Source organism: Chrysochloris asiatica, unplaced genomic scaffold (genome assembly GCF_000296735.1).
Source record: "Chrysochloris asiatica unplaced genomic scaffold, ChrAsi1.0 scaffold00053, whole genome shotgun sequence".
NCBI lineage: Eukaryota > Metazoa > Chordata > Mammalia > Afrosoricida > Chrysochloridae > Chrysochloris > Chrysochloris asiatica.
The window spans coordinates 16,356,403-16,382,875 of record NW_006408571.1 but is presented as its reverse complement, the minus strand read 5'-3'; the positions used below and the strand labels follow the sequence as shown (position 1 = coordinate 16,382,875).

General features: G+C 44.0%; 1 protein-coding gene and 1 pseudogene across 1 annotated transcript in view; one reads left to right on the top strand and one right to left on the bottom strand.

Annotated features, from left to right (window-relative positions):
* The window catches only part of LOC102822183, a 1,966-nt pseudogene extending 933 nt beyond the window's left edge, over positions 1 to 1,033 (top strand).
* The window catches only part of TMOD1 (tropomodulin 1), a 69,676-nt gene extending 48,010 nt beyond the window's left edge, over positions 1 to 21,666 (bottom strand). Inside the window, exon 1 of the mRNA XM_006863136.1 lies at positions 21,530 to 21,666. Coding sequence (XP_006863198.1) covers positions 21,530 to 21,649 — 120 coding nt within the window. The 5' untranslated portion in view covers positions 21,650 to 21,666. The remainder of the gene's footprint in view (positions 1 to 21,529) is intronic.
* Between the last annotated feature and the right edge of the window lie 4,807 nt (positions 21,667 to 26,473).

The window sequence follows — 26,473 nt, the reverse complement described above, 5'->3', positions numbered from 1 at the left end:
GCTGACGACCGGGGGGCAGGCTTGTAGTGTATACCCTTTGGTTAGTTGATGATGCGTGGAGGGGATTGTAACCATGGCAATGAAACAATATATGACAGGATGAATGTAAAACTCATGTTCTCCCATGTAAACGATTACATAATTCACAATAAAACATTCAAAACAAAAACAAGAAGGATGTGGATGAAGCTTATATGAACAAGATAGAGCTGGAGTCCCGCCTGGAAGGGCTGACTGATGAGATGAACTTTCTCCTGCAGCTGGATGCTGAGGAGCTTCGTGAGATGCAGGCCCAGATTTCGGACACATCCATGGTGCTATCTGTGGACAATAGCCGTTCCCTGGACATGGACAGCATCGTTGCTAAGTTCAAGGCCCAGTCTGAGGAGATCGCCAACCAAAGCCAGGCTGAGGTGGAGATCATATACCAGATCAAGTATGAGGAGCTGCAGACACTGGCTGGGAAGCACAGGGGTGAACTTTGTCGTACAAAGACTGAGATTTCCGAACTATCAGCCAGATCCAGGCTGAGACTGATGCCCTCAAAGGCCAGAGAGCTTCCCTGGAGGCCGCCATTGCTGATGCTGAGCAGCGTGGAGAGCTGGCCATTAAGGATGCCAACAACAAGGTGACGGAGCTGGAGGCTGTCCTGCATAGAGCCAAGCAGGACATGACGCAGCAACTGTGGGAGTACCAGGAGCTGATGAACATCAAGCTGCCATTGGACATCGAGATTGCCACCTACTGCAAGCTGCTGGAGGGTGAGGAGAGCCGGCTGGAGTCTGGGATGCAGAACATGAGTATTCACACAAAGACCACCAGTGGCTACCCTGGTGCTCTGAGCTCAACCTATGGGGGTCTCACAAGCCCCAGTGTCAACTATGGCCTGAGCTCCTTCCAGTCCAGCTTCAGCTCTAGTGGAGGATCTAGCTCCATTAGCCGCACCAGCTCCACCAAGGCTGTGGTTGTGAAGAAGATGGAGACCTGTGACGAGAAACTGGTGTCCAAATCTTCTGATGTCCTGCCCAAGTGAATGGCCACTGTGGTCCCCTCCCAGCCCATACCTGCCCCTGACCTTCTTGAAGCTTTTGGGAGAAGGAGCTGTATAGCAGCACCAGAGTCTTGGCCCAGCCCTCAACCTACCCTGGGGCGTCTACTGCTTGGGTACCCTCTTTTGCCCATGGCCCCAATGAAAGCAAATTGTCTTTTCCTAAATCAAGTTTGAGCCAAACCCCTTCCCTCCAAAAAATCAAATGATGTATTGTATTAGGCAAATCTGCTGCACAAGACTCTTTAAAGCGTTTAAGAGCAAAGCTGTCAGTTTGAGGACTAAGATGCGCCTGACCCAAGCCATGGTATTTTCAGTAACTTCATATGCATGTGAAAGTTGGACGATGAATAAGGAAGACCATAGAAGAATTGATGCATTTGAGTTATGGAGAAAAATGTTGAATGTACCATGGACTGCCAGAAAAACAAACCAATCTGTGTTGGAAGAAGTATAGCCAGAATGTGCCTTAGAAGCCACGATGGCTAGATTTCATCTCTCATACTTCAGACGTATTATCAGGAGGGATCATTTCCTGGAGAAGGATTTTATGCTTTGTAGAGTGGTTGTTGTTGTTGTTAAGTGCCATCGAGTCGGTTCCGACCCATAGCGACCCTGTACAGGGTTTCCGAGGGTGTAAATCCTTACGGGAGTAGAAAGCCTCATCTTTCTCCCGTAGAGCGGCTGGTAGTTTCGAACCGCTGACCTTAAGGTTCGCAGCCCGATTCGTAACCACTACGCTAGAGGAAGACCTCCAACAAGATGGACTGGCACGGTGGCAGCAGCAATGGGCTCAAGCATAACAACAATTGTTGTGAGGATGGTGCAGGACCGGGCAGTGTTTCCTTCTGTTTTACATAGGGTTACTATTATTCATAACAACAACAATTATCAATTTTTGCATTAAGGGAATTTATACACACACACACTACACATACACTCTTATACCAAAGCCATCTTGGATAGATAGTAAGTTAGAGTTGCTTTGAGGAAGAATCTTGTTAATTAGGATCCTGAGCAAATCTCCATGTCTTTCCAAATCTTATACGTCCCAACAGGAAAATTAGTGTTGGTTTTAAGGAGCAGAAATTTCTAGATGCTCTCTGATCTTAGCCAGTAACTGTAGCTGTTGTTTCCTTGGGAATGATGACGACTGGAAGGCACAATGGAGTTTTCATATCCCCAAACTACCCAGCTTCAGCAATTTTTTGCCATGCAAGAAGGTGGCAGATTTACCCATTTGTATGTGAAATTGCTTGATTTTAAATATTGGCAAGTAAATAAAATGAGTCCTTGTATGGTGCTGCAGGATAAGCACTAGACTGCTAACTGTAAGGTTGGAAGTTTAAGCCCACCAGCCACTCCTTGGAAACTCTAGACAAGGTCACTACGTGATGGCATTTAACAACAACAAATAAATAAAACATTTAAAAAATAGTGTCCATTTTGGTAAAATCCCACATACAGAGAAGTCAATACATTCATTAATTTTTTTCTACAAATACTCGTATTTACCAAGTATCCTGTTCATACCTAAAGCAAGAAAGAATGGGTTTCTAACTTTAAATTTGTATTAAAAATCACTTTAAAACAGACTATTTTCTTGGAAACAATCATAGGAAGAAAAACAGAAAGCCTCTATTCTGATATGGTGACTTGCTTTTAAATACTATAAAATTTAACCTCAAGTGTGTAGCCTGGGTGGTTAACTAACATCTTAGTCTAATGTTCACAACCATACTCTGAAGTCTGGCCCCTCCCTCCTACCCACCATGTCCGGTCATAGGACAATGAAGCTGTGACAGACCCTTAACTATTGTTAGGATCCTAACACCCTGCGAATAGGTACCAGTAAGAGCAAATAACAAATGCCCACATAGTTACCATTGTTATAGGTAATTATTGCTCTGTGAGATGCTGTCTCAGCTCAACTAGGATGGGTCATTGAGATGTGTGTGCATACACACACACACACACACACACAACTCAAGCACACACACATGCATCCTGTATTAAGAGGATCACTGACTCCCAGAAGCTAAGTGCTGCAAAGTCCTAAGAGGCCCTCTAGGCCAATTCTTTAATTCTCATTTGGGAAAACAGGCACAGAAAACTGAAGTCACTTGCTGAAAATCACATAGCTTGTAAGTCACACAGTCGGGAAGCCTGAGCTTCTTTGTAGAGGGTACTGTAGATAATTAGCAAGCTCAAGGACTGGTATGACTGTCTTCTGATTGGTTGTTGTTGTTGTTGTCAGGTGCCATGGAGTTGGAACTGACTCATAGTGACCTCATGCACAGCAGAACGAAACAATGTCCGATCCTGGGCCAACCTCACTACCACTGCCACACGTGACGCCATCAATGATGCCACCTGGCTGATCTCGTTGGGGGTCTTCCTCTCTTTCTCTGACCCTCCATCTTACCCAGCATGACATCCTTCTCTAGCGACTGTTCCCCCTGACAATATGTCCAAAGTATGAGAGACAAAGTTTAGCCATCTTGGCCTCCAGGGAGCACTCTGGCTGCACCTCTTCCAAAACAGATCTATTGGTTCTTTTGGCAGTTCATGGCACTTTCAGTATTCTCCTCCAACACCACAATATATTGGTAGCTAACAATATATAAAATGTTCCTACCTTGATTCTTCACAATGAAAAACAAAACAAAACAAGCAAATTGGTCACTTTTGCAAATAAATTGCTACTTCTAAGAAGAGAATGAAAATGTGTCTCCCTTGGTCTGAGCTTCTTGAGTCCTGGGTTCTGGGTACATTACAGAACCATACACAACTCCTTAGAGGAGTAAGGGCTCATTCAGGGCCCTGGTACAACTTCCTCATTGGATATTGGGGAAAACTGAAAGCCTAGGGACAGAAGGGCCCACCTTGATGCCAGACACTGGACTGAGAGCCCAGAACTCTTTTCTAAATCATGAAAACTTTCCACCTGCCTTCCTCTAGGAATGGATTCAGGGAACCAGATGTGGTGCCATGTGAGAACCAAGCTTCCACCCAAGTGTTAGAAAGCTGAACTCATCTCCTTATTGAACTAGTCTCAGTTTACCAATGGGGAAACGGAGGCCCAGAGATATGGAGCTACTGGCCTGAGTAAGAATGAAACCTAGGAGCCTTGACACTTCAAGCTCCGACTGACTCCCTCTCTCCCACTTTTATTTCAAACAATTTAACCTAAGTGTGTTCTAGACCCCTGGCCATTTCCTGCCTCCCACCATCCCTGGTCAGGTCAAAATATTTTCTAGCCCTGACAGTCTCCCAAACACCTTTTACAAGATTGTTGTTGTTGTTGAGTGCCGTCGAGTCGGTTCCAACCCATAGCGACCCTGTACAGGATATCTACCTGTAAATGATTCTTAAAAATGTCTATTTCCCAGTTATCTGCCATGTTTGTTTTCTCTTATGTAAAAACCACTGTCCCCTTGGGCTCCTTCCTTCTGACACAGAGACCTCTGCCTCTGCTTTTACTGCCCAGGCTTCCAGACCCTGCTGCAGATCACTGAGCTAGAGAGCTTTGCATTCAATGGGGCTCCAACAGGGCTTCCTTGCCATACATGGGCGGGCTTAACCTGAGAGCGTGGCAGCAGAAGTGTGCGTTCCCTCTCATGCTGCAGCCACAGAATCTTGACCAGGGGATCAAACTTTTAATAACCCCTCTCTCCAGACACTCCCCAACACACACACTCTGGGCCTCTTCCCCTTTTCTTTCTCTCAGAAAGATCCAGGCCTTTAGCTCAGTCCCTGACCTTGCTGTAGGATTGAGAAAACTCAATAATTGCTACTTCCCTTAGTCAACATTATAGGGCATTCATGCGGACACTGAAAGGCAGGCCTGTGGCTCGAGTCCAGCAATTGTTTCTGGTGAGGTAGATTGGTTTTAACAGCACACCCTCTGTGTCCCTAGCGTCCATGGTAAAAGTAAGGTCAAGCCTCCCCTTCCTGGCTTTCTTCTAATCCTCCATTTCTTCCTCACCTACAGGAAAAATATCCCAGCCCTGTGTGCTGGGCCCTGGGTATCCTGAGCCAATGGACTCATGGTCCCTGTTCCAGAGAAGGAATGATTAATGCACTTTGCTGCTAACTACAAGGTTGGAAGTTGACATTCATCCAAAGTCTCTTTGGAAGAAGGTTTGCTGATCTGCTTGATTGAAAACCCTATGGAGCAGAGTTCTGACACACGTGGGGTTCCATGAGTTGGAATCAACTCAATGCCAGCTGGTGATCGGCAGCAGTGGTTGCTCCGTAGACGCTTTCAGGTGAAGCAAAGACATAACCTTACCCGCCAGCCTCTGACTTCCTGGAGGAGGTGATTCCTCAGCTGAGTCTTAGAGGCCAAGGAGGAAAAGGCCAGGTGAAGACAGGGAGGAGCAGGCAGGGCATTACGGGGAGGGGACAGAAAGCACAGCACAGACCAGGCATGGAGCATGGCTTGCTGGGAAAGGAGTCTGTATAAGTCTGAAACTGTAGGGCTGTGAAATGTGTCTATCCATAGGCACCATTCTCATTGAAGTGGAAGTCATTTCTTTCTGAGATCATCAGAACAACCTCCTAGGTGGTCTCCCTGCCTCACTCCTCTCCAACTCCAGCAGCTAGACAGACCTCATCAATATATACATCTGGCTACTTCACTTCCCACCACACTCAGAACTGCTCAGCACCTTCACTGACCTACAGAATCACCACCAAATCCATCAGCCAGGCACTGACAGCTCTCCATAACTTGGCCTCAACCTACTCCTGCTTCTTCAGTCTCATGATCCTCATCTCCAAGTCCTCCACAGTCCAGCCTCTCTGGGCATCTCCACATTCCACCACTGCCCAGCACTTCCACACTTCCAGGCCTTTGCTCTTCCGAGCATTCCATCTTTCCTCCCTCCACCCTCGTCTTCAAAAGACTTTGCTTTCAGTGCTCTGATCAGCCGTGGCATGCTTCCCACATTGATCTGGAAATTCTATTCCCAAACTTCCCTAGGAATCTGGCCAGCTCTTATGTAATGCTCATCCTCCTCTTCTGGATGTCAGAAGAGATTCTGAATCTTGCTCTCCAGCATAGAGATGCTAAAGAAAACGGGAGGTATGAGAAGCTAAAGAGTGTAATAGAAAATTTCAAAGAGGAGCTCAAGAAGATAACGTCAAATATTACCAGGAAATGTGCAAAGGCGTGGAGATAGAAAACCAAAAGGGAAGATCACACTCAGCACTTTTCAACCTGAAGAAACGGAAGAAAAAATTCAAGCCTTAGTTTGAAATATTGAAGGATTCTATGGACAAAATATTGAATGATGCAGATTGAAGGAATACAGAGTCACTGTACCAAAAAGAAATGGTCGATGATCAACCATTTCAAGAGGTAGCATATGATCAAGAGCAAATGATACTAGAAGAAGAAGTCCAAGGTGCACTGAAGGCACTGGCAAAGAACAGGCTCCAGGAATTGATGGAATACAAACTGAAATCTTCACTAAACTGATGGAGCATTGGAGGCACTCACTCATCTATGTCAAGAAATTTGGAAGACAGTTACCTGGTCAGCTGACTGGAAGAGACCCAGATTTGTGCCCATTCCAAAGAGAAGTGACCCAGTGAAACTCTGGGTCGTTCAGAGAGCAGAGCTCCATACCAGTCCTACACTGCCTACCTGACAGACGAATAAACCACTGCTTAAATCAGGTTATTTTGAATCTCTGCTACTTGCAGCCAAACTGCATCTTAACTAACAACCTTGTTCTAATACCAAGGCTGTGAGATCACAAACAAGGTACTGATGCTCTCTGGGTTTGGGTTTACTATCTGAAAAATGAGGTTCTAAAAGTTCCTGATAGTTGCAAATCTCAGAATTAAGGCATCGAAAAGCTGCTTATTACCAATCTGTTTTATCACCATTGGGCCTTATTGATCACTTCCATTTGACTTAATAGACACCAGATTATGGAGGTCCTCTGCATTAGGCTGTGTGGGTTCTACACACTACAACTCCAAGGGCACTGTTTACGATCTAGTCTAGGCAAACAGTGTCTCCTGGAGGAAGTGCAGTGCACAGCTTGCACAACTGGACCTGACTGCCTTAGGTCTCTGGTGGGATGCAATGTGATTCCAGGTTTCAAAAAACTAGATTCTAGGAACAATCATATATTCAGAGTCAACAAACATTCGTGAAGCATCTACTATGTGGGAAAAGTGGAGGGTCAGTGAAAAAGAGGAAGGCCCCCAATGAGATGGATTGACAGAGTGGCAGCAACAATGGACTCAAGCATAACAACAGTTGTGAAGTTGTGAGGAGGCCGTGGGATGGGGCAGTGCTTCATTCTGTTGTATGCAGAATGCTATGAGTCAGAACCGACGGGACAGCATCTAACAAACAGCAACAACACCATGTGGCAAGCACTAGGCTACGTGCTTTTCCTGTATCTAATCATATTTACTATATATACGTGTATGTATGGTGTTGCTGTTAAGTGCTGTTGAGTCCATTCCAATTCATAGTAACCCTGTGTAGGGTCTCCAAGGAGCAGCTGCTGGGTTTGAACTACCAACCTTCAGTATTAAACAAAAACAAAATCCTGTCATATGGAGTAGAATCAGAGTTGCAAACTGGGAAGTCTACAGTCTAATTAAACACTGAAACTTGGTTTATTTGGTCTGTACATTAGAATGAGCTGTCAACATTTAAAAATAGGCAACTTGAGAGAGAATATTTTTATATACACATTTATATGTACTACAAATATATCCATGTATAGTAGAGTATGGTGGTGGTGGTTATGTGCAGTGGAGTTGGTTCCGACTCATAGAGACCCTGTGCAGGGTTTCCGAGGCTGTAAATCTTTACAGGAGCAGAAAGCCTCATCTTTCTCCCGAGGAACTGCTGCTAGTTTTAAACTGCTGACCTTGAGGTTCGCAGCCCGATTCGTAACCACTACACTACCAGAGCTCCTTATAGTAGAATGTACAGGGGCCTAAGTTATGAAAACTTCATAACCACAACCAACGAGTTGCTAGGTCTTGGGGCTCAGATCTATAGCCTCAAGGGACATCAAAGTCCACCAACAAAACATCGTCCATCCACAAAGACAATGTTCTACTCCCTACTTTGTTTTGTTAAGTGCCATTGAGTCGGTTCCAACTCATAGCCATCCTATATAGGGTTGGTGTGTTTGAACTAACCTTGTGGTTCGCAGTCCAGGGCTGATCTTACAAGCGCCACACCAGGAGTTCACACCCTACTTTGTTGAGTAGCAACTGAGGTCTTAAAAGCTTGTAAGAGGCCATCTAAGATGCAACTATTATTGGTCTCTCTTTGTCCAGAGCAAAAAAGAGTGAAGAAAATGTCAATGATGTAATGAAACAATTAGCCCAAAGGACCACACACACCTCCACTACCCTGAGCCCAAAGAAGTAGATGGTACCTGGCTCCCACTACCAACTGCTCTGACTGGGATCACAGTAGATTGTCCTGAGTAGAGTGGGAGAAAAATGTGAAACAAAAGTCAGAAGCATAAAAAAGACCAGGCTTACTGGTTAGATTAGAAACTGGTGAGAGCCCAAGACACCCTTCAGGCCTGGAACTGAATCAATCAACTTTCAGCCAACAATATCCCAAAACCAAATCCACAGCCTTTGGGTCAGTTTTGACTCAATGCAAACCCACATAGGGTTTCCAAACCTGTGAATCTTTACTGAGCAGACAGCTTCATCTTTCTCCCATGGAGCAGTTAGTGGGTTTTAAACTGCCTCGCTTCAGGTTAATAGCCCTATGCTTAACCCACAGTGCCACCACTGCTTCTTATCCAAATGATAGACCAGTACTCCTTAGAACAGTCAAAAGGGCAGCATATGCCCATGGACAAAGCTCAGAGGCAGGAAGGGACAGGAAAGAAGGACAAATGGAAACAGAAAACACAGGCAGGAAGCGGGAGAATGCTGCTGCATTGTGGGGTTTGCAATCTAGTCACAAAACAAACTGCGTAGGAATCACTGAATGGAAAACGAATCTGTAAACCTTCACTCAAATCACACACACACACACAAGGCAATTAGCCCATTAAAAAACCAAGTGTCCAGAGTCTCTTGAAGAATCAGATAATCTGGCAACACCGGCCTGCAATCTCACATTGGCAATGATCAACACCAAGTGCCCTTTGGACAAAGGCACACTTTTCTGTCTGCTACAGTTCCCACCACTCTCTACTGTCTGATGCAGAGGTCAAGAGTCAGTAACCATTTATTATTGGCTCTGCTATTGTTTTTCTTCCTAGAGAGTTAGGTGGCAAGTGAAATTTTTCTTATACCCACATCTCTTTCAAGAGTGGAAAAGCAAAGACGAATCAAGATGGCCACATTCTTCAGAAAAACTGGATCATCTTCCTTCCTTCATTTGTTACCTACTGACGGACGTTATAGGTGTCTGGTTTGTTGCTTCTTAGGTAGGAAGTGTTGAGAGTGGAAGAGATGGGGAAGGAATTGAGGCAGGGAAGAGAGGGTTTAAACTATATAGTGATTTATTTTCTTTGCTTAATCTGAATCAAGTAGGCAATACTTTAACATTTGTTACATTTGGATGATAAGAACATCAATACATTCTATATTCTCCTACATATTTAAAATAGTTCCCCATAAGAACATTAAAATCTATAGATATAATGCAGTCCCAATCCAGATTCCAACATCATTCTTAAAGGTGGACTTTATATGGAAAGGAAAGAGACCTTGGATAAGCAAAGCACTGCTTAATTAGAAGAACAAAGTTGGATGCCTCTTATGTCTGATCTCAAAATTTACTACACTGTCACAGTGGTCAAAACAGCCTGGTACTGGTACAACAAAAGATAAATAGATCAATGGAGCAAAATTGAGAACTCAGATGTAAATTCATCCATATACAGCTAACAGATCTTTGACAAAGGGCCAAAACACCTTAAATGGAGAAGAGGCAGTCTCTTCAACAAATGGTGCTGACAAAACTTGAAATCCATTTGCAGAAGAATGAAACAAGACCCATATCTCATACCATATACAAAAATAAACTCAGCATGGATTAAAGACCTAAATGTAAAACCTAGACCAGCCTGGTACTGGTACAACAAAAGATACACAGATCAATGGAACAAAATTGAGAACACAGAAGTAAATAAAGATCAACAATGAAAAAATAGGGATAAACTTAAGGGCTCTAATACATGACATACATATACTGTAAAACATTACAAAAACACACAGAAGGTAGAAGACAACATAGATGACTGGGACCTCCTAAAAATTGGAAACTCATGTGCATCAAAAGATTTCACCAAGAGTTAAAAGGGAGCCCACAGACTGGGGAAATATTCTTTGCAATGGCTTATCAGACAAGGGACTAAAAGCTAAAATTTATAGAAAATCACAACACCTCTACAAGGAAAAGTCAAATAACCCAATTCAAAAAAGGGCACAGGACATGCAGACACTTCACCAAGGAAGACATTCAGACAGCCAACAAACATACGAAGAAATGGACACGATCATTAGCCATTTTTGTTGTTGTTAAGTGCCATCGAGTCAATTTTGACCCATAGTGTCCCTGTATAGGGTTTCCAAGGAGCAGCTGGTAAGCTTGAACCACTGACCTTGCAGTTCAAAGGACTTTGCAGTCTGATGCACTAGCCCACAGTGCCACACCAGGACTCCTAGTGTGACATTAGCCATTAGAAAGATGCAAATCAAAATGACAATGAGATACCATCTCACCTCAGCATTAACAGAGAAGTTAAAAAAAAAACAAAAAACAATGCTGGCAAGGGTGTGGAGATCCTGGGACCCTCCTACATTGCTAGTGGGGCTGCAAAATGGTTCAATTACTCTGGAACACAGTATGGAGCTACGTCAGAAAGTTGGAAATAGAAATATCTTGTTGTTGTTGTTAAGTGCCATCAAGTCAGTCGAGCTTGAATCACTGGCCTTGCTGTTCAAACTGACTTTTGGTCTGATACTTATCCTACAGCACCACACCAGGACTCTTTATGCCTCAGCAGTCCCTCTACTTAATATTTATCCACAAGAAATACAAGCCAGGACACAAGTGGATATGTGCATGCAGATGTTCATCACATCACTGTTCACAATAGCAAAAAGATGGAGACAGTCTAAGTGTCCATCAACAGAAGAATGGATAAACAAACTTTGGTACATACACAATGGAATACCATGCAACACTGAAGAATAACAATGAATCTATGAAACATCTCACAACATGGATGAACCTGGAGGACATTATATACTTAATGAAATTAGGCAATCACAAAAGGGCAAGTATTATATGAGACCATTATTGTAAAAGCTTAAAGAAAAGGTTGCCATACTAAAAGAAGCATTCTTTGATGGTTGTCAGGGTTGGAAGGGAGGGGAGAGTAATTCACTAGCTAGGGGCTGACACATGTTAGCTCAAGTGACAGGGAGGGCAATACAGAAGAAGAGGGAAGGGTGGCTAAGAAGAATGAAGACAGGTGAAGACACAGGGAAGTATGCATGGGCTAAAGGGGACAGAGGTAAATAGTGATATATACACAATCATGGAACAACAGTGTTCTGTGTGTTGTTGTTGTTGTTAAGTACCACCAAGTCGATTCCGACCCATAGCGACCCTGTGTAGGGTTTCCATGGAGCAGCTGGTGAGCTTGAACCACCGACTTTGGAGTTCAAACTGACTTTGCAGCCTGATGCATTTGCCCACAGCACCACATGAATTGAGATATAGGCTGAATGGGTAGGGGAGGCAAAGTGGGATATATACTTATTTATATATAGCATAAATATGTAAAGGTTTGGAAGAGAATATTTGTACATGAGTAATTTACCTTTCCTGCAAACACAACTCTCAATGTGGTGGCGCATATATTAGGCAAGATGATGAAAGTTTCCTAGGTATTATTGAATATCTTAAGGCAATGAGTTGATGGGCCTGGGGGCTCAGGACCAAGTCTGAGGGACCACAATGGTCAATTGGCTAACAACTGGCAAGGATAATGTTTTACATCTTGCTTAAGTGAATAGTGAAGCAGTATCTAGGATCTTGAAGGCTCTTGAACGGCCACCTAAGTTGCGGCTATTGGTCTTCCCAAGTGCAGAAGAAAGAAGAGTAATAAGAACTGAAGAAGTTTGGAATCAATTAGTCCAGTGGATGAATGGAATATGTGAACATCAGTCTCCACAACTCTGAGACCAGAACTAGATGGTGCCGGCTACAACTACCAACCGCCCTGAAAGGGGTCACATCAGAGGGTCCCAGATAGAGTAGGAGAAAATGTTGAACAAAACTCAAAAAAATGTTTGTTTGTTTGTTTTAAAAAAAGACCGGGTTTACTTGTCAGAAAGAGATGGGAGGAAACTGAGACTATGGCTCTCAACCACCCTCAGGTCTGGAAAGGAACTCACCCAATTTTCAGCTAAGTAGTAGATACGTTTGAAGAGGGGGACAACAACAACCAACAAGGCATGCTCACCATGGAATGGTCAATCATTCAAATTCAAAAGGGCAACATTTTCCTAAGGACAAAGTTGAGAAGGGATAGGGAAGTGGGTGGAATGCAAATAGGAATCACAGGGGAAGCCCGTACTGTTGTTGTTGTTGTTGTTAAGTGCTGTGGAGTCTGTTCCAACTCATAGCGACCCTGCACAGGGTTTCTGAGGCTGCAAATCTTTATAGGAGCAGAAAGTCTCATCTTTCTCCCGTGGAACAGCTGGCAGTTTCGAACTGCCGACCTTAAGGTTCACAGCCCCATTCATAACCACTACGCTACCAGAGCTCCTACGTGTTGTTGCTTGAAGGGGATTATTATCATTGAGATGAAACAAAGTGTTTGATTTGTTGAATGTAAAACTGATGATCTGGTCTGTAAATCTTCGCTCAATCAGCAATAAAAAGTTAAAAAACAAAAACAAATTGTTAAATTCAAAATGGAAACTACTCAGTCATCCCAGTATGGGACAGGTGCTATGTTGCTTCTTGGGGGAGGAAGCATCCAGAAGGTTTTGCTAGAAGTTGGAGGGCCAAGGAAGTTGGGCCTTGAAAACTGGGAAGACTCTGACTTGAGCAGCAAGGGGTTCCAGGCCTACCAGGTCACCCTGCAAGCAGAGATGAGGGAAGGGATGGTGGAAAAAGGAGGGCATTCTGGGAGGCTAAAGCCAGCCTGAGGCAGGGAGAGGAGGCAGGGCCGTGGCAGGGCAGATGCAGGACAGTCAGACCAGCAGACAGAGGGAGAGGTAGGCCTCCATGACACCTGGCCTGAGTCACCCTCACCCCACTAACACAACCGGCAGTGTTTCTAAGGATGTGTGCCTATTTTTAGAGAGATTTATTTCTTTCCATTTCAACTGTTTACTCTGTCCTCCTGGGCTTGTGATTCTGCCGGTTTGTGTTACAAGGGAGACTGTGGCTGTGGCCTGAACTTGGCTGCTTCCTGACTGGCCAAGATGTTCCTTCGGGCTCACAGGACACGACACGGTGCCCTGAGTAGGGAGGGCTTAGGGGTCTGTGGAGCCTGGCAGCAAGGCACAGGTTCTGATCCTGGCTCTTCAGCTGACTTGCTGTGTGGCCCATCTCTTCTTTGGATTTTGTTGTTGTTTTGGTTTTTCATCACTAATATGATAGTAATAATACTTGCCTCATAGGGTTGGTATTAGGATTGGATGAAATTCACAAATCACTGAATGAGCAACATGTATCTAGGAACCAAAAACAGTTGCTGGTGAGTTGACTCCGCCTCATGGTGACCTCATGTGTGTCAAAATAGAACTGGGCGGCTCCATAGGGTTTTCAATGGCTGGTTTTTTAGAAGTAAATTGCCAGACCTTTCTTCCAAGGTACCTTGGGGTAGACTCAAACACCCAACCTTTCCGTTAGCAGCTGAGCATGTCAACCACTTGTGGCACCTAGGGACTTGAGTTTCTTTCCCTGAGCAGGTATGTGTATTTCAGGGCTGGGAAGGGGCACAGAAGAGATGGTTTCTAAATATCCTGTTCGCTTGAGAGTCTACAATTCTCAGTTTTTTCCTCCATTATTTTTTCCTGAATTCCCATATGTCTGGATACACTGTGGGCTCAGGAAGGCAGGATATACCTGCATTTAGTTCTATCAATTACTAGCTGTGTGACTCTGGGCCTTTATTTCCTCATCTGTATGGTGTTGTCAACCTCAGGATCAGCAGTTCGAAACTACCAGTGGGAGAAAGATGAGGCGTTCTGTTCCCGTAAAGATTTATAGCCTTGGAAACCCTGTGCAGGGTCGCTATGAGTCAGAACCTACTCCATGGTACTTGCCAACAACATGGTGCTGTAGGATTAGCACTGGACTTTGAACCACAAGGTCGGCTGCTCCTCGGTAACCCTATACCCTATCAGAACCAACTCAAGGACACTAAACAACATTGTTCTTATTGCTCCTTGCTGTTGAGTTGGTTCTGACTCAGAGTAGAACTGACCTACAAGGGTTTCAAGACTGTCACCTTCTGAAGCAGATCACCAGGGCTGTCTTCCAAGGTGCCGCAGGGTGGGTTTGAACTAGCAACCTTTCAATCAATAGTTGAGTACTCACTGGCGCCTCCCTCATCTATAGAATGGAATGAATCCTGATCTATGAGGTCCACTCTCAGAGGGTCCTTGCAGAGATGATGTGAGATAATGACACATGTAAAGTGCCCACCACAGGGCAACAAACAAAGAACAAAAGGTATTATTATTATTTCAGTCTTTTCATGCCTGGAGACAATTGTTTCTATTGTTGTTTCTATGGTTACAATGTGTCACAGATTCCAAATGCCTGACTTTAAAATTAACCCTTAGGGCCCAATTTCTTTATAAGGTTGGAAGGAAGTTTACCATCTTTTCTCCTACAAATACTTTGATCCTTTTGCTGAGGCAGTTTAAAAAAATATATTCTACCTTTTTCCCAAAACCTTATTAACAAGCAGTATTTATAGTTAAATTCCTTGTTTTGATGGTTTCTTATTCTTTTCTGAAGAATAGTATTTATGGTGAAAATAACATAAGGACTTCAAAGGAAATCGAACTGGACAAAACAATTTACTAGTAACGCCTCACCACATTCTCCTAGGTTGGGCCCCGCATGTGCTCACAGCGGCTGTGGCTACCAGGACGGACTAGAGGTCAAGACTGCCTAGGTTGGAACCCGAGCACCACCCATGTTGCATCAGGACAGGTTATTTCATCTCTCAAAGCCTTGGTTTCCCCATGTTTAAAACGGGGCTAATAACCTACCTATCTCTGAGAGGATTAAATGAAATCATCGCACAGGGCTTTGCGTGTGGCACAGCCAGTAAATGTTAAATACCTGTCAGTCATATAGGGACTTGCTCACTGTTCCCTGCACAAGTCACCATGTGACTTGTCATTTTCAAGCCTCTCTCGCTGTACACTGCTCATGTTCCCCTCTGCCTGGCATAAAAGCAATCTGAAGCAAGCAGCTGGCTCCGCTTCAGAGCAGCATCCACTTAACTCAGAGAGACCGAGAAAGGGCAGAGCCTCTTGGGGAATCAGTCAACAGCGGATACTTTTAGCACATGAAGCATTCCTCTCCCGTGGGAGTCCAAGTGCAGCAATCTCATGATAAGCCCGAGTTTTTCCAGACTGAGAGTTACAGATAGAAAGTTTCGGGAACCTTTTTTTTTTTTTTTTTTTAAGGATTGCTCTGCTACAAACAGAACTGCTTTCCAACTCCTCGTACTCTAATCTGTCACATGACACAGGGCTTACCAATTGCATAACCAAATATGTAAGGCCCTGAAGTATTTTCTGAATACAGGTAATAAGCCTGCCAGCAATACTCATAGAATGGTAGATGGTTAGAGCTGGAGGGGGTGTCACAGGGCACCTAGGCTGACTGTCCATTTCACAGACAGGAAAACTGAAACCCAGAGAGAGAAAAGCATGTGCCTAAGTCCAGAGTAAGGGTCTATGGTGGTGCTGTGGGTTAAGCACTGGGCTGCTAACCACAAGGTTGGCAGTTCAAACCCATCAAAAGAAAGATGAAACTGGCTGTTCCCATAAAGATTTGCAGCCTTGGAGAAACCCAAAGGAGCACTTTTACTCAATCCTATAGGGCTGCTAAAGGAGCTCTGGTAGTGTTGTGGTTACAAGTTGGGTTATTAACCTCAAGGTCAGCAGTTCGAAACTACCAGCTGCTCCTTGAGAGAAAGATGAGGCTGTCTACTCCCATAAAGATTTACAGCCTTGGAAACTCTACTCATGGTCACTATGAGTCAGAACTAACTCCGTTGCTTTTGCAACTCATACATCATCTTCTGGAACCAGGAAACCAAAGTACACCTGGGGCCCAATCTTCCTGAAGACTCATGTGATGACTCGGAGTGATGTGGCTGAGTGTTAACTCTACTGCTCATGTTATTTCACCTCTCAGTGTCCCCACCTGTAAAATGGGACAATAACAGTACATGCATCTAAGGGTTGTTGTTGTTGTTGTTAGGTGCCATCAAGTCAGCACCAACCCATAGCAACCTTATGCACAGCAGAACAAAACACTGCCCGATCTTGGGCCAACCTCACTACTGTTGTCACTCTTGAGTCCATCAATGCTACCACTTGGCCAATCCATCTCGTTGGGGGTCTTCCTCTTTTTCTCTGATCCTCCACCTTACTAAACATGATATCCTTCTCCAGTGACTAGTCCCTCCTGACAATATGTCCAAAGTATGAGAGACGAAGTTTGGCCATCTTGGCCTTCAAGGAGCACTCTGGCTGCACTTCTTCCAAAACAGATCTATTGGTTCTTTTGTCAGCCCATGGCACTTTCAATATTTTCCTCCAACACCATAACTCAGAAGCATCTAAGAGTTGGGATGAGGGTTAAAGGAGTGCCTGCCTACGTGAGTTTTACAGAAGAAGTGAAGCACAGATGACAGTGAAGGGCCATGGTCTAGACACCAGGGACCTGGGCTCTGGTCTGGTTCTCACTGTTTGGACAGGTGACCACCCCTCTCTGGGCTCAATTTCCCATCTGTCTCTGTGGCCACCCTGGGCTCCGAGGCCTCTCCCATCTGCATACCTTCAGCCTCTCCCTGTGCTGTGATTCCAGAATGTGGGCCAAAAGGGCGAAACTCGAGTTGGAATGTTTGTGCACTCAGAAAGAAAGGAGGCCCAGGATACCTTTTCAGAAATCACATACTGTCTTGCAAATCAGGTAACAGAGAAGATCTCCATGAAGGAGCTAATTGTGTGGGCCCAACAGAAACCCCACTGGGCTCTGTTATCTCCACCCACTCTGTTTTCTCTTCTCCTGAAACTTGGTAAGGGATCTCTAAAAGTATCCACTTTGAGATCACAATGATACAAGAATCCCAGGTTTCAGATTTCCCATCCCTACTCCCAAATCCTGGTGCAGCATTGTGGGTTAATGTGTTGGACTGTAAAGTTGGTTTGAACTGCAAGGTCGGTGGTTCAAGCTCACCAGCTGCTCCTCAGAAACCCTATTCAGGATCGCTATGGGTTGGAATCGACTTGATGGCACTTAACAACAACAACTCCCAAATCCAAGGTGCCTTGGTGGCACTGTGGTTAAAACACTTGGCTTCTAACAGGAAGGTCAGTGGTTCAAATCCACTGGCAGCTCCATGGGACAAAGATGTGGCTGTTTGTTCCTGTAAAGATGTATAGCTGTGAAAACTCTAAGACCGTGTAGCGGTACTCTGTCTTACCGGAATCTACTCAATGGCTTTTGTTTGTTTTTACTCCCAAATCCACTCTCACGGTTTCTTTCAGGCTAGAGTGAAAGGGGCACACACTTAGGAACCTGTTTGAAATCTGATGAGCTCGAAGAGCCTTGGGTTCTATTGCCTCCAATGGGGACCTGCAGGGAGGGCTGGTAGGGGGAAGAGCTGTCTGTCCAGAGGTACCGAGGCCCTGGGAATTTGCTGTGGGATCAGATGCCCTGATATTTGGGCGAGGCATTGAAGGGGAACATGTGTGGGACCTCTTTGCCAATTTCCAAGTGGATCAGAGCTCAGGTTACACACAGGGCTGAGAGGACTCCTCCACCTGCCTCTCGGCACTCACTTGGATCTGACCCTTATTCTTGCCCTGCTTGTAGCCACAGCCTGATCTATTCTCAGTCCCCTCCTGGCGGCTCAGAACAACTCTAGCAGCACAGAGGGCCAGGGACAACAGACCTGTGGGGACCGTCACTTCTCCTCCATGGAGACAGTAAAGCCTGGACAATGTGGCAGGTAGTGCTGTGGAAAGGGAGAGGGTCCTTCCTTATCTTCAGGAAAGAACAGTCCCACCTTGCTGAGCAGGATGGTGGAGGCTCCCACACCAGCCCCTTTCACCTCTCATTCATCTCTCCAGTGCCCGTCCAGTCCATCTGTCCTCATAGCCAGCTCCCTAAACCACAAAGCCACAGACAGTTACTGCCCCTGCTGGGCTCCTAGGACCCCAAGAAGCATCATCTACACTCTTCTGTCTGGCATGCAAATCCTGCCCCTGACCCCATTAGTTTAACCCTAACTCCTTTGCCTCACCTGACCCTCCACAGAAACCACACTGAGATTTACCATCCCCAGTTACCTTTTGTCCCTGAGGCTTTGCTGTTGGCATTGACTTAGCCTGGAATTCTTTGTTTTTATTCTCAACTTACAAAAATTCTGGGCCTGGTTCCAAAGTCACCTGCTCTGTGAAGCCTCCCACCAGTAAGAATGAATCCTTTCTATGAGCTCTCTGTCTGCTCCCAGTTCGAACAGAGTCAATGATGCCCTCTTCCCGGCCATGCTGAGCCCTTGACAGGCAGAATCCCAGTCAGACTCACCTGTGGGTGCCCAGCAGAGGACCTGGCGCCAGTTACGTGTATCCAACGGAATACAAGTAGCTACATCCCCTTTCATTCCCACCTTTTAAGGCTGCTCTGATACCTCTATGAAACTGTAGGCAGAAGTTATTGTTGTTATTGTTAAGTGCCGTGGAGTCGGTTCCGACTCATAGCGACCCTGCATAGAGTTTCTAAGGCTGTAAATCTTTACGGAAGCAGAACGCCTCATCTTTCTCCTGTGGAACCGCTGGTAGCTTCGAACTGCTGACCTTGCGGTTCACAGCCCGATTCGTAACCACTACGCTACTAGGCAGAAGTAGAACAGAATAATTTTACAGCGATAAAGCCTGAAGCTGATTGTTCCTTACCCACATGGCTTGTTTTTACTGAAACCCAATCTGATGGGAAAAGATGGTGCAGGGGAGTAAGGAAGGGATTGCAGCTCTAGCCACCAAGGGTGACTTCTCATCAACTTGAGCAGCCTCCTCAGGGGAACTACCTCCTCACAGCTGAGCCAAAAAGAGTCATAAAAAACAAGATGAGGTAAGCCCTGCTGGAGGAGTTTCTCATTCTGCAGCGCCTGGGACACAGGATGAGGATTCTGTGGGTTAACGCACTGGATGGCAAGGTTGGTTTGAACTACAAGGTCGGTGGTTCAAACTCGCCGGAAGCAACTCAGAAACCCTATACAGGGTCACTATGAGTTGGAACTGACTTGACAGCACTTAACACCAACAACAACAATCCTATCTGGAAGGAAGACCTGAAAAGGAGCCAACCAACTCCCATCATTTCATGGATGGGGACACAGCCCAGGGAAGCACAGCATCTTACCCCAGGCTACCTGGAGCATAAGAGGAAATGGCTGGGCAATAACTGGTACATCAAACCTCTAAAACAGTTGTTGCTGAGTCAACTGTGACTCAGCAACTCTGTGTGTGTCAGAGTAGAACTGTGTTCCATATGGACTTTAACAGCTGTTTTTTTTGGAAGTAGGTCTCTAGGCATTTCTTCCAAGGTGCTTCTGGGTAGACTCAGATCTCCAAAGCTTTAACCTTTTGGTTAGTAGCCTGGTACATCAACTGTTTGCACCACCCAGGGTTCCTCTCAAACTTCTATGTTTTTCTTGCTAAACTGCGTTCCTCCTACATTAGCAGTGATTAGTTGAGGGTTAGTATCATGAACTGAATTGTGCACACACACACACACACACACACACAAATTTGTCCGTTTGGTTGAGGCATGATTCTCAGTAGTTTGGCAGCTAAGTAATGATATAAGTGGCACCTCGTACTAATCCTCCCTGATGTGAACTGATATGAAAAACCAGTAAGAAGATTTAGACAGGCTGCACCACACTTAATTTCATCACAGCCCTGATTCCTTTCCAGGGGAATTTCTCAGGGAAGGTATGCAATATCTTTTGTCCTACAAGAGATAAAAGGAGTGAGAAGAGAGCAGAGATCAGAGGGACCCACTATCACCAAGAAAGGAGAGCCAGGAGTGCCTCCTTTGGACCTGGGGGATCTCTGTACTGTGAAGCTCCTAGATCCAGGGGAAGATTGATGCCAAGACCCATGGAGATCACCAAGGAATGCTGGACCCACAGATACTGAAAGGTGACAAGGACCAGATGTTTTCCCAGAATCGACAAAGAGAGAGCCTGCACTGGGAATGTGGACTAGCCTCCTAAATTGTGAGAGAATGCATGTCTGCTTCTTCAAACCATGCACTTGTGGTCTTTCTGTTATAGCAGTTCTGAGAATTAGGACCATGCAAATGGTACAAAAGTGTTGTTTTCTTTATATGGATCACTGCTAAACCAGAGTTTGGCAATGGATGGCTTTTTTTTTTTTTTTTAAAGTACAACATTCTTTTAATTTGAAAATATGTCAAATTCATTTAATTCAGTTGTTATTGTTGTTAAGTGCCATCAAGTTGGTTCCGACTCACAGTGACTCTGTGTAAGGTTTCTGAGGAGTGGCTGGTTGGTGCAATTAGCAGTGGGAGTCCTGGTGTGGTGCTGTGGGTTAATGTGCTAGACTGCAAAGTCAGTTTGAACTGTAAGGTTAGTGGTTCAAACTCACCAGTCGCTCCTTGGAAACCCTCTAGAGGGTCGCTATGGGTCAGAACTGACTCGACGGCATTTAACAACAACAACAACCGATCCTACATCAGAATGCCACATCAGAACGCCAGTGAATTCAATAGTAGTTATTAAGCACTTGCTCAGTGCGGGGCAACTTGGGACTGACATACAGGACAAAGGCCATTGTCTAGTAGGCCATCCATAAATCCCTTCCTCACCCCTGTTCAAGTCTCCGACATGACTGACCAAACAGCCTATCAGGCAAGTGTCCTCCTGCCTCTTGATGTTGACCACAGAGACAAATATTGAGAATTAAACAAACTTCTTAAATATGACAACTATGGAATGCAATGTTAAAACATCAAACAAGTGAAAAGGAGTCTTCTAGTCCTTTATTTCTTAGCTAATGCATTCCATGATACATTAAAAACAACAACGAAACCTGCAAAGGCAATGTTTATTCCAATATCATTGCCATAGAAAGGATAGAGCGCTTCAGGAGGCTTGAACCTGTCCCTCCCCCAGCTGGTAAGGTTCTGTGACAATGTGTTCCTCTTTCGTGCCTACTCACGTCAGGGTCCAGCTCATCCAGCTCGTTTTCCAGGGTCCTGAGCTCATCCTCTGTTAGGGCTCCAAGGATTTCATCTTCATCCAGATCACGGTATTTCTCTAGTTCCCGTCTGTACGACATTGTGGAAAAACTTATCTTTGCCTTATCTTTTCTGCAGACCTGTCACCTACCAGGGGAAAAAAAATCCAAAACCCTTAGAAAGAACCTTCTTGGACAAGAATGATGCTCTCAATGTTTCAAATGGATGTTCATCATTCACATGGTGCCTTGGGCATATTTTATAAAGAGCTAGTACAATAATTTGGACTAATTCTCTGATAAAACTGTACAAGGTAAAAGTCCATAGGATATTGTGATTTAATGAGTTGTAATTGGCATGCTCCATTGATTCCAAGTAAATGAGTGATTATAAATGACTTAAGAGTGACTGAAAACAATTTTGATTCTTCAAGTAGTTTGAATATTTTCCCACACAAACCCCTACCCTTCATCCCATGCCCCAGTGAGAACCATGAATGTCCAAACTGCCCAAACTGATTCTTAAAAAAGAGGGTCATCAGTATTTAATTAAGCATGTACTATATACAGGCCCTACAATGTCTCATTTAATCATCACAAAAAATATCTGACAATAATAGCTTAAAGACTTTTTGTGGTATATGTTGTTGCTGTTGTTAAGTGCCATTGAGTTGATTCCAACTCATAGTTGGTTCCAACCTATGTAGGGTTCCTGATGAGTGGCTGGTGGGTTTGAACCACCGACCTTGCAATTCAAACTGACCTTGCGGTCCAGCGCATTATCCCCCAACACCATACTAGAATTCTCTCTCTCTCTCCATGTATATGTACAAATATATATAAATCCTCATCACTGGACCAATAAACAACATCCATATAAATGGAGAAGAGATTGAAGTTGTCAAAGACTTCATTGCTCAGATCAACCATCAACATTCACGGTAGCAGCAGTCAAGAAATCAAACAACACATTACATTAAGCAAATCTGCTATACAATACGTCTTTAAAGTGTCCAAGAGCAAAGATATCAGTTTGAGGACTAAGGTGCGCCTGACACAAGCCAGGGTATTTTCAATAACCTCATGTGCATGTGAAAGTTGGATAGAGAGTAAGGAAGACCATAGAAGAATTGGTGCATTGGAGTTATAGTGCTGGAGCAGAATATTAAAAGTGCCATGGACTGCCCAAAGAACAAACTGATCTGTGTTGGAAGATGTACAGCCAGAATGCTCCCTGGAAGTCAGGATGGCCAAACTTCGTCTCTCATACTTCGGAAGGACCAATCCCTAAAGAATGATATCATGTTTGGAAAGTGGAGGGTTGGGGAAATACAGAAAGATGCCCAACAAGATGGATTGACACAGTGGCAGCAGAAATAGTCTCAAACCATAACAATTGTTGGATTGACACAGAACCTGACAGTGTTTTGGTCTGTTGTGCATAAGGTCGTTATGAGTTGATACCAACTCAATGATACCTAGTAACTTAGATAATAACATATAACAAAATATTTTCCAATATAATAGCAACTTTTATTATGATGTGCCAGGCAGTGCGTTAAGCGCATCACAAAGATATTCTCATGTGTATGACCCATGCGGTAAGTGTTCATTGTTATCTTGGTTTTACAGATAAGAAAATTGAGGTCTAGAGAGTGTTAAGTGATTCGCCCACAACCACACTACCAGGAAATGGCAGAACCATAATTTGAACCCAGATCCATGCTTTCAGCATCTCCATTGCTTTAGCCATAATATCACAACACATTTTTTCATAGAATCATTTGATATAGAGCAGAAAGGGGGATTTCCTAATTTGGACCCCTCATTTTACTCCCAAGGAAGATGGCCCAGAAGGAAGAAATTATGTACCTAGGATCACTCGAGGCACTCACTCATGTATCCTAAGAAATTTGGAAAACAACTACCTAGACAATTGATTGGAAGAGCTCCATAGTTGTGCCCATTCCAAAGAGAGGTGACCCAATGGAATGTGGAAATCATCAGACAATATCATTGATATCCCATGCGAGTAAAGTTTTACTAAAGATAACAAAGAATTGGCTGCAACCATACATTGACAGAGAACTTCCAGAGGTTCAAGTCTGTTTCAGAAGAGGATGTGGAATGAGGGATATCATTGCTGATACAGATGGATGTTGGCTGAAAGCAGAGAATGTCAGAAAGATGTATATTTGTGGGCTATTGACTATACAAAGGCTTTCGATTGTGTGGATCATGACAAGATATGGATAACATTGCAGAGAACGAGTACTCTGGAACACATTGTGCTCATGAGGAACCTGTACATAGACCAAGAAGGAATGAATGCTTTAAAATTAAGAAAGGTGTGCACTAAAGTTATATTCTTTCACCATACTTATTCAATCTTTGTGGTGAGCAAGTAATCTGAGAAGCTGGATTATATGAAGAAGAATGTGGCATCAGGATAGGAGAAAGGCTCATTAACAACCTGAGATATGCACATGATACAACCTTGCTTGCTGAAAGTGAAGAGGACTTAAAATACTTACTGATGAATATCAAAGACCACAGCCTTTTGTATGGGTTGCACCTCAATGTGAAGAAAACAAAAATCCTCACCACTGGACCAATAAACAACATTCCTATCAACGGAGAAAAGATTGAAGTTGTCAATGACTTCATTTTGCTTGGATCAGCCATCAACCCTCATGGAAGCAGCAGTCAAGAAATCAAATGACGTATTTCATTGGGCAAATCTGCTGCACAAGACCTCTTTAAAGTGTTGAAGAGCAAAGATGTCAGCTTGAGGACTAAGGTGAGCCTGACTTAAGCCATGGTATTTTCAATAATATGCATGTGAAAGTTGGATAGTAAATAAGGAAGACTGTAGAAGAATTGATGCATTTGAGTTATGGTGTTGGAGGAGAATATTGAAAATACCATGGATTGCCAAAAGAACAAATAGATCTGTGTTGGAAGAAGTACAGCCAGCCTGCTCCTTGGAGGCCAGGATGGCCAGACTTCGTCTCTCATACTTCGGATATATTGTCAGAAGGGACCCATCCATGGAGAGGGATATCATGTCAAGTGGAGGGTCGGAGAAACAGAGGAAGACCCCCAAAGAGATGGATTGGCACAGTGGCAGCATCAATGGGTTCAAAGGTAGCAACGATTTTGAAGTTGGCCCAGGATCAGGCAGTTTCCTTTTGTTGTGCATAGGATTGCTATGAGTTGGTATTGACTTGATGGTACCTAACAGCAACAACAACAGGGGTACTCAAGGAGACCAGTGTCTAGATCCCCATGTCCTAGTAAAGGCTCTCTTTGGCTAGAAAAGGCTATTTTTTGCAGTTCATGGAAAATACCTAACACCTGTGTTTAAACCTTGCTTTTGCTATTTCCCATTTGATCCTCACATACCCTGTAAGTTGGGTCTTCTCATTTAAACCATTTAATTATTGAGGTCTCTTCCACAGTCGGCTTCTGGCCTTGTTCTGACTGATGATATTGAGTGTCTCCATAGTCTCTTTGCACAGATATAATCAATTTGGTTGGGTATTCCATCTGGTGAGGCCCATTTGTATAGTTATGGTTTATGTTGTTGAAAAAAAACGGTATTTGCAATGAATAAGTCATTGGTCTTGCAAAATTCTGTGACCTCCAGTGCCATTTCTATCACGAAGGCCATATTTTCGAACATCTTTGTTTCCAATATAAGCTTTCCAATTACCAGTAATTATCAAGCCTCTTGATTGCAAGATTTGATCAAAATCAGACTGCAGAAGTTGATGTTGTTTTTGTTATTAGGTGCCATTGAGTAGGTATCAACTCATAGCTACCCTGTGCACAACAGAACGGTCCTGGACTAACCTCACAATTGTTGCCACGCTTGAGTCCATTGATGTTGCCATTGTGCCAATCCATCTCACTGGTGGTCTTCCTCTTTTTCTCTGACTTTCCACTTTACCAAACATGATATCCTTCTCTAGCAGCTAGTCCCTCCTGACAATACGTCCAAAGTATGAGAGATGAAGTTTGGCCATCTTGGCCTCCAAGGAGCACTCTGGCTGCACTTCCAACACAGATCTGTTTGTTTTTTGGCAGCCTATGGCACCTTCAATATTCTCCTCCGACACCGTAACTCAAAAGCATCAATTATTCTACAGTCTTCCTTATTCACTGTCCAGCTTTTGCATGCATATGAGGTTATTGAAAGTACCATGGCTTGGGCCATGCACACCTTAGTCCTCAAGCTGACACCTTTGCTCTTCGACACTCTAAAAAGGTCTTGTGCAGGAGATTTGCCTAATGCAATACGTTCTTTGATTTCTTGACTGCTGCTTCCATGAGTGTTGATAGTTGATCCAAGAAGAATGAAGTCCTTGAAAACTTCAATCTTTTCTCCGTTGAGAAGAATGTTGTTTATTGGTCCGGTGGTGAGGATTTTTGTTTTCTTTACATTGAGATTGATAAGAAGTTGATAAGAATCTTCAATTTCTTCATCACTGGCATTAGTTGTTGGTGCATAAATTTGAATGTTATATCAACTGGTCTTCCTTCTATGCATATGGATGTTTCAAATTTTTCTAGATTAATACTTCATGCGTTCCATGTTCCTATTGTTAATGAGCATTTTGAGTCATGCTACATCAGCAAATGAAGGTCCTGAAAGCTTCCATTCATTGATGTCACTAAGTTCAGTTCTACTTTGTGGAGGCAGCCCTTTTCCTGTTGCATTTTGAGTGTCTTCCAACCTGAGGGCTTCAACTTCTGGTACTAGATCATAAGGTTTTCATTAGTCATTTTTTTTTAGAAGTAGACTGCCAAGTCTTGCTTCCTACTCTTTCTTAGTGAAGAAGATCGACTGAAGTCTGTCCACCATGGGTCACTCTTCTGGTATTTGAAATACCAGTGGCATAGCTTCCAGCATCACAGCAACAT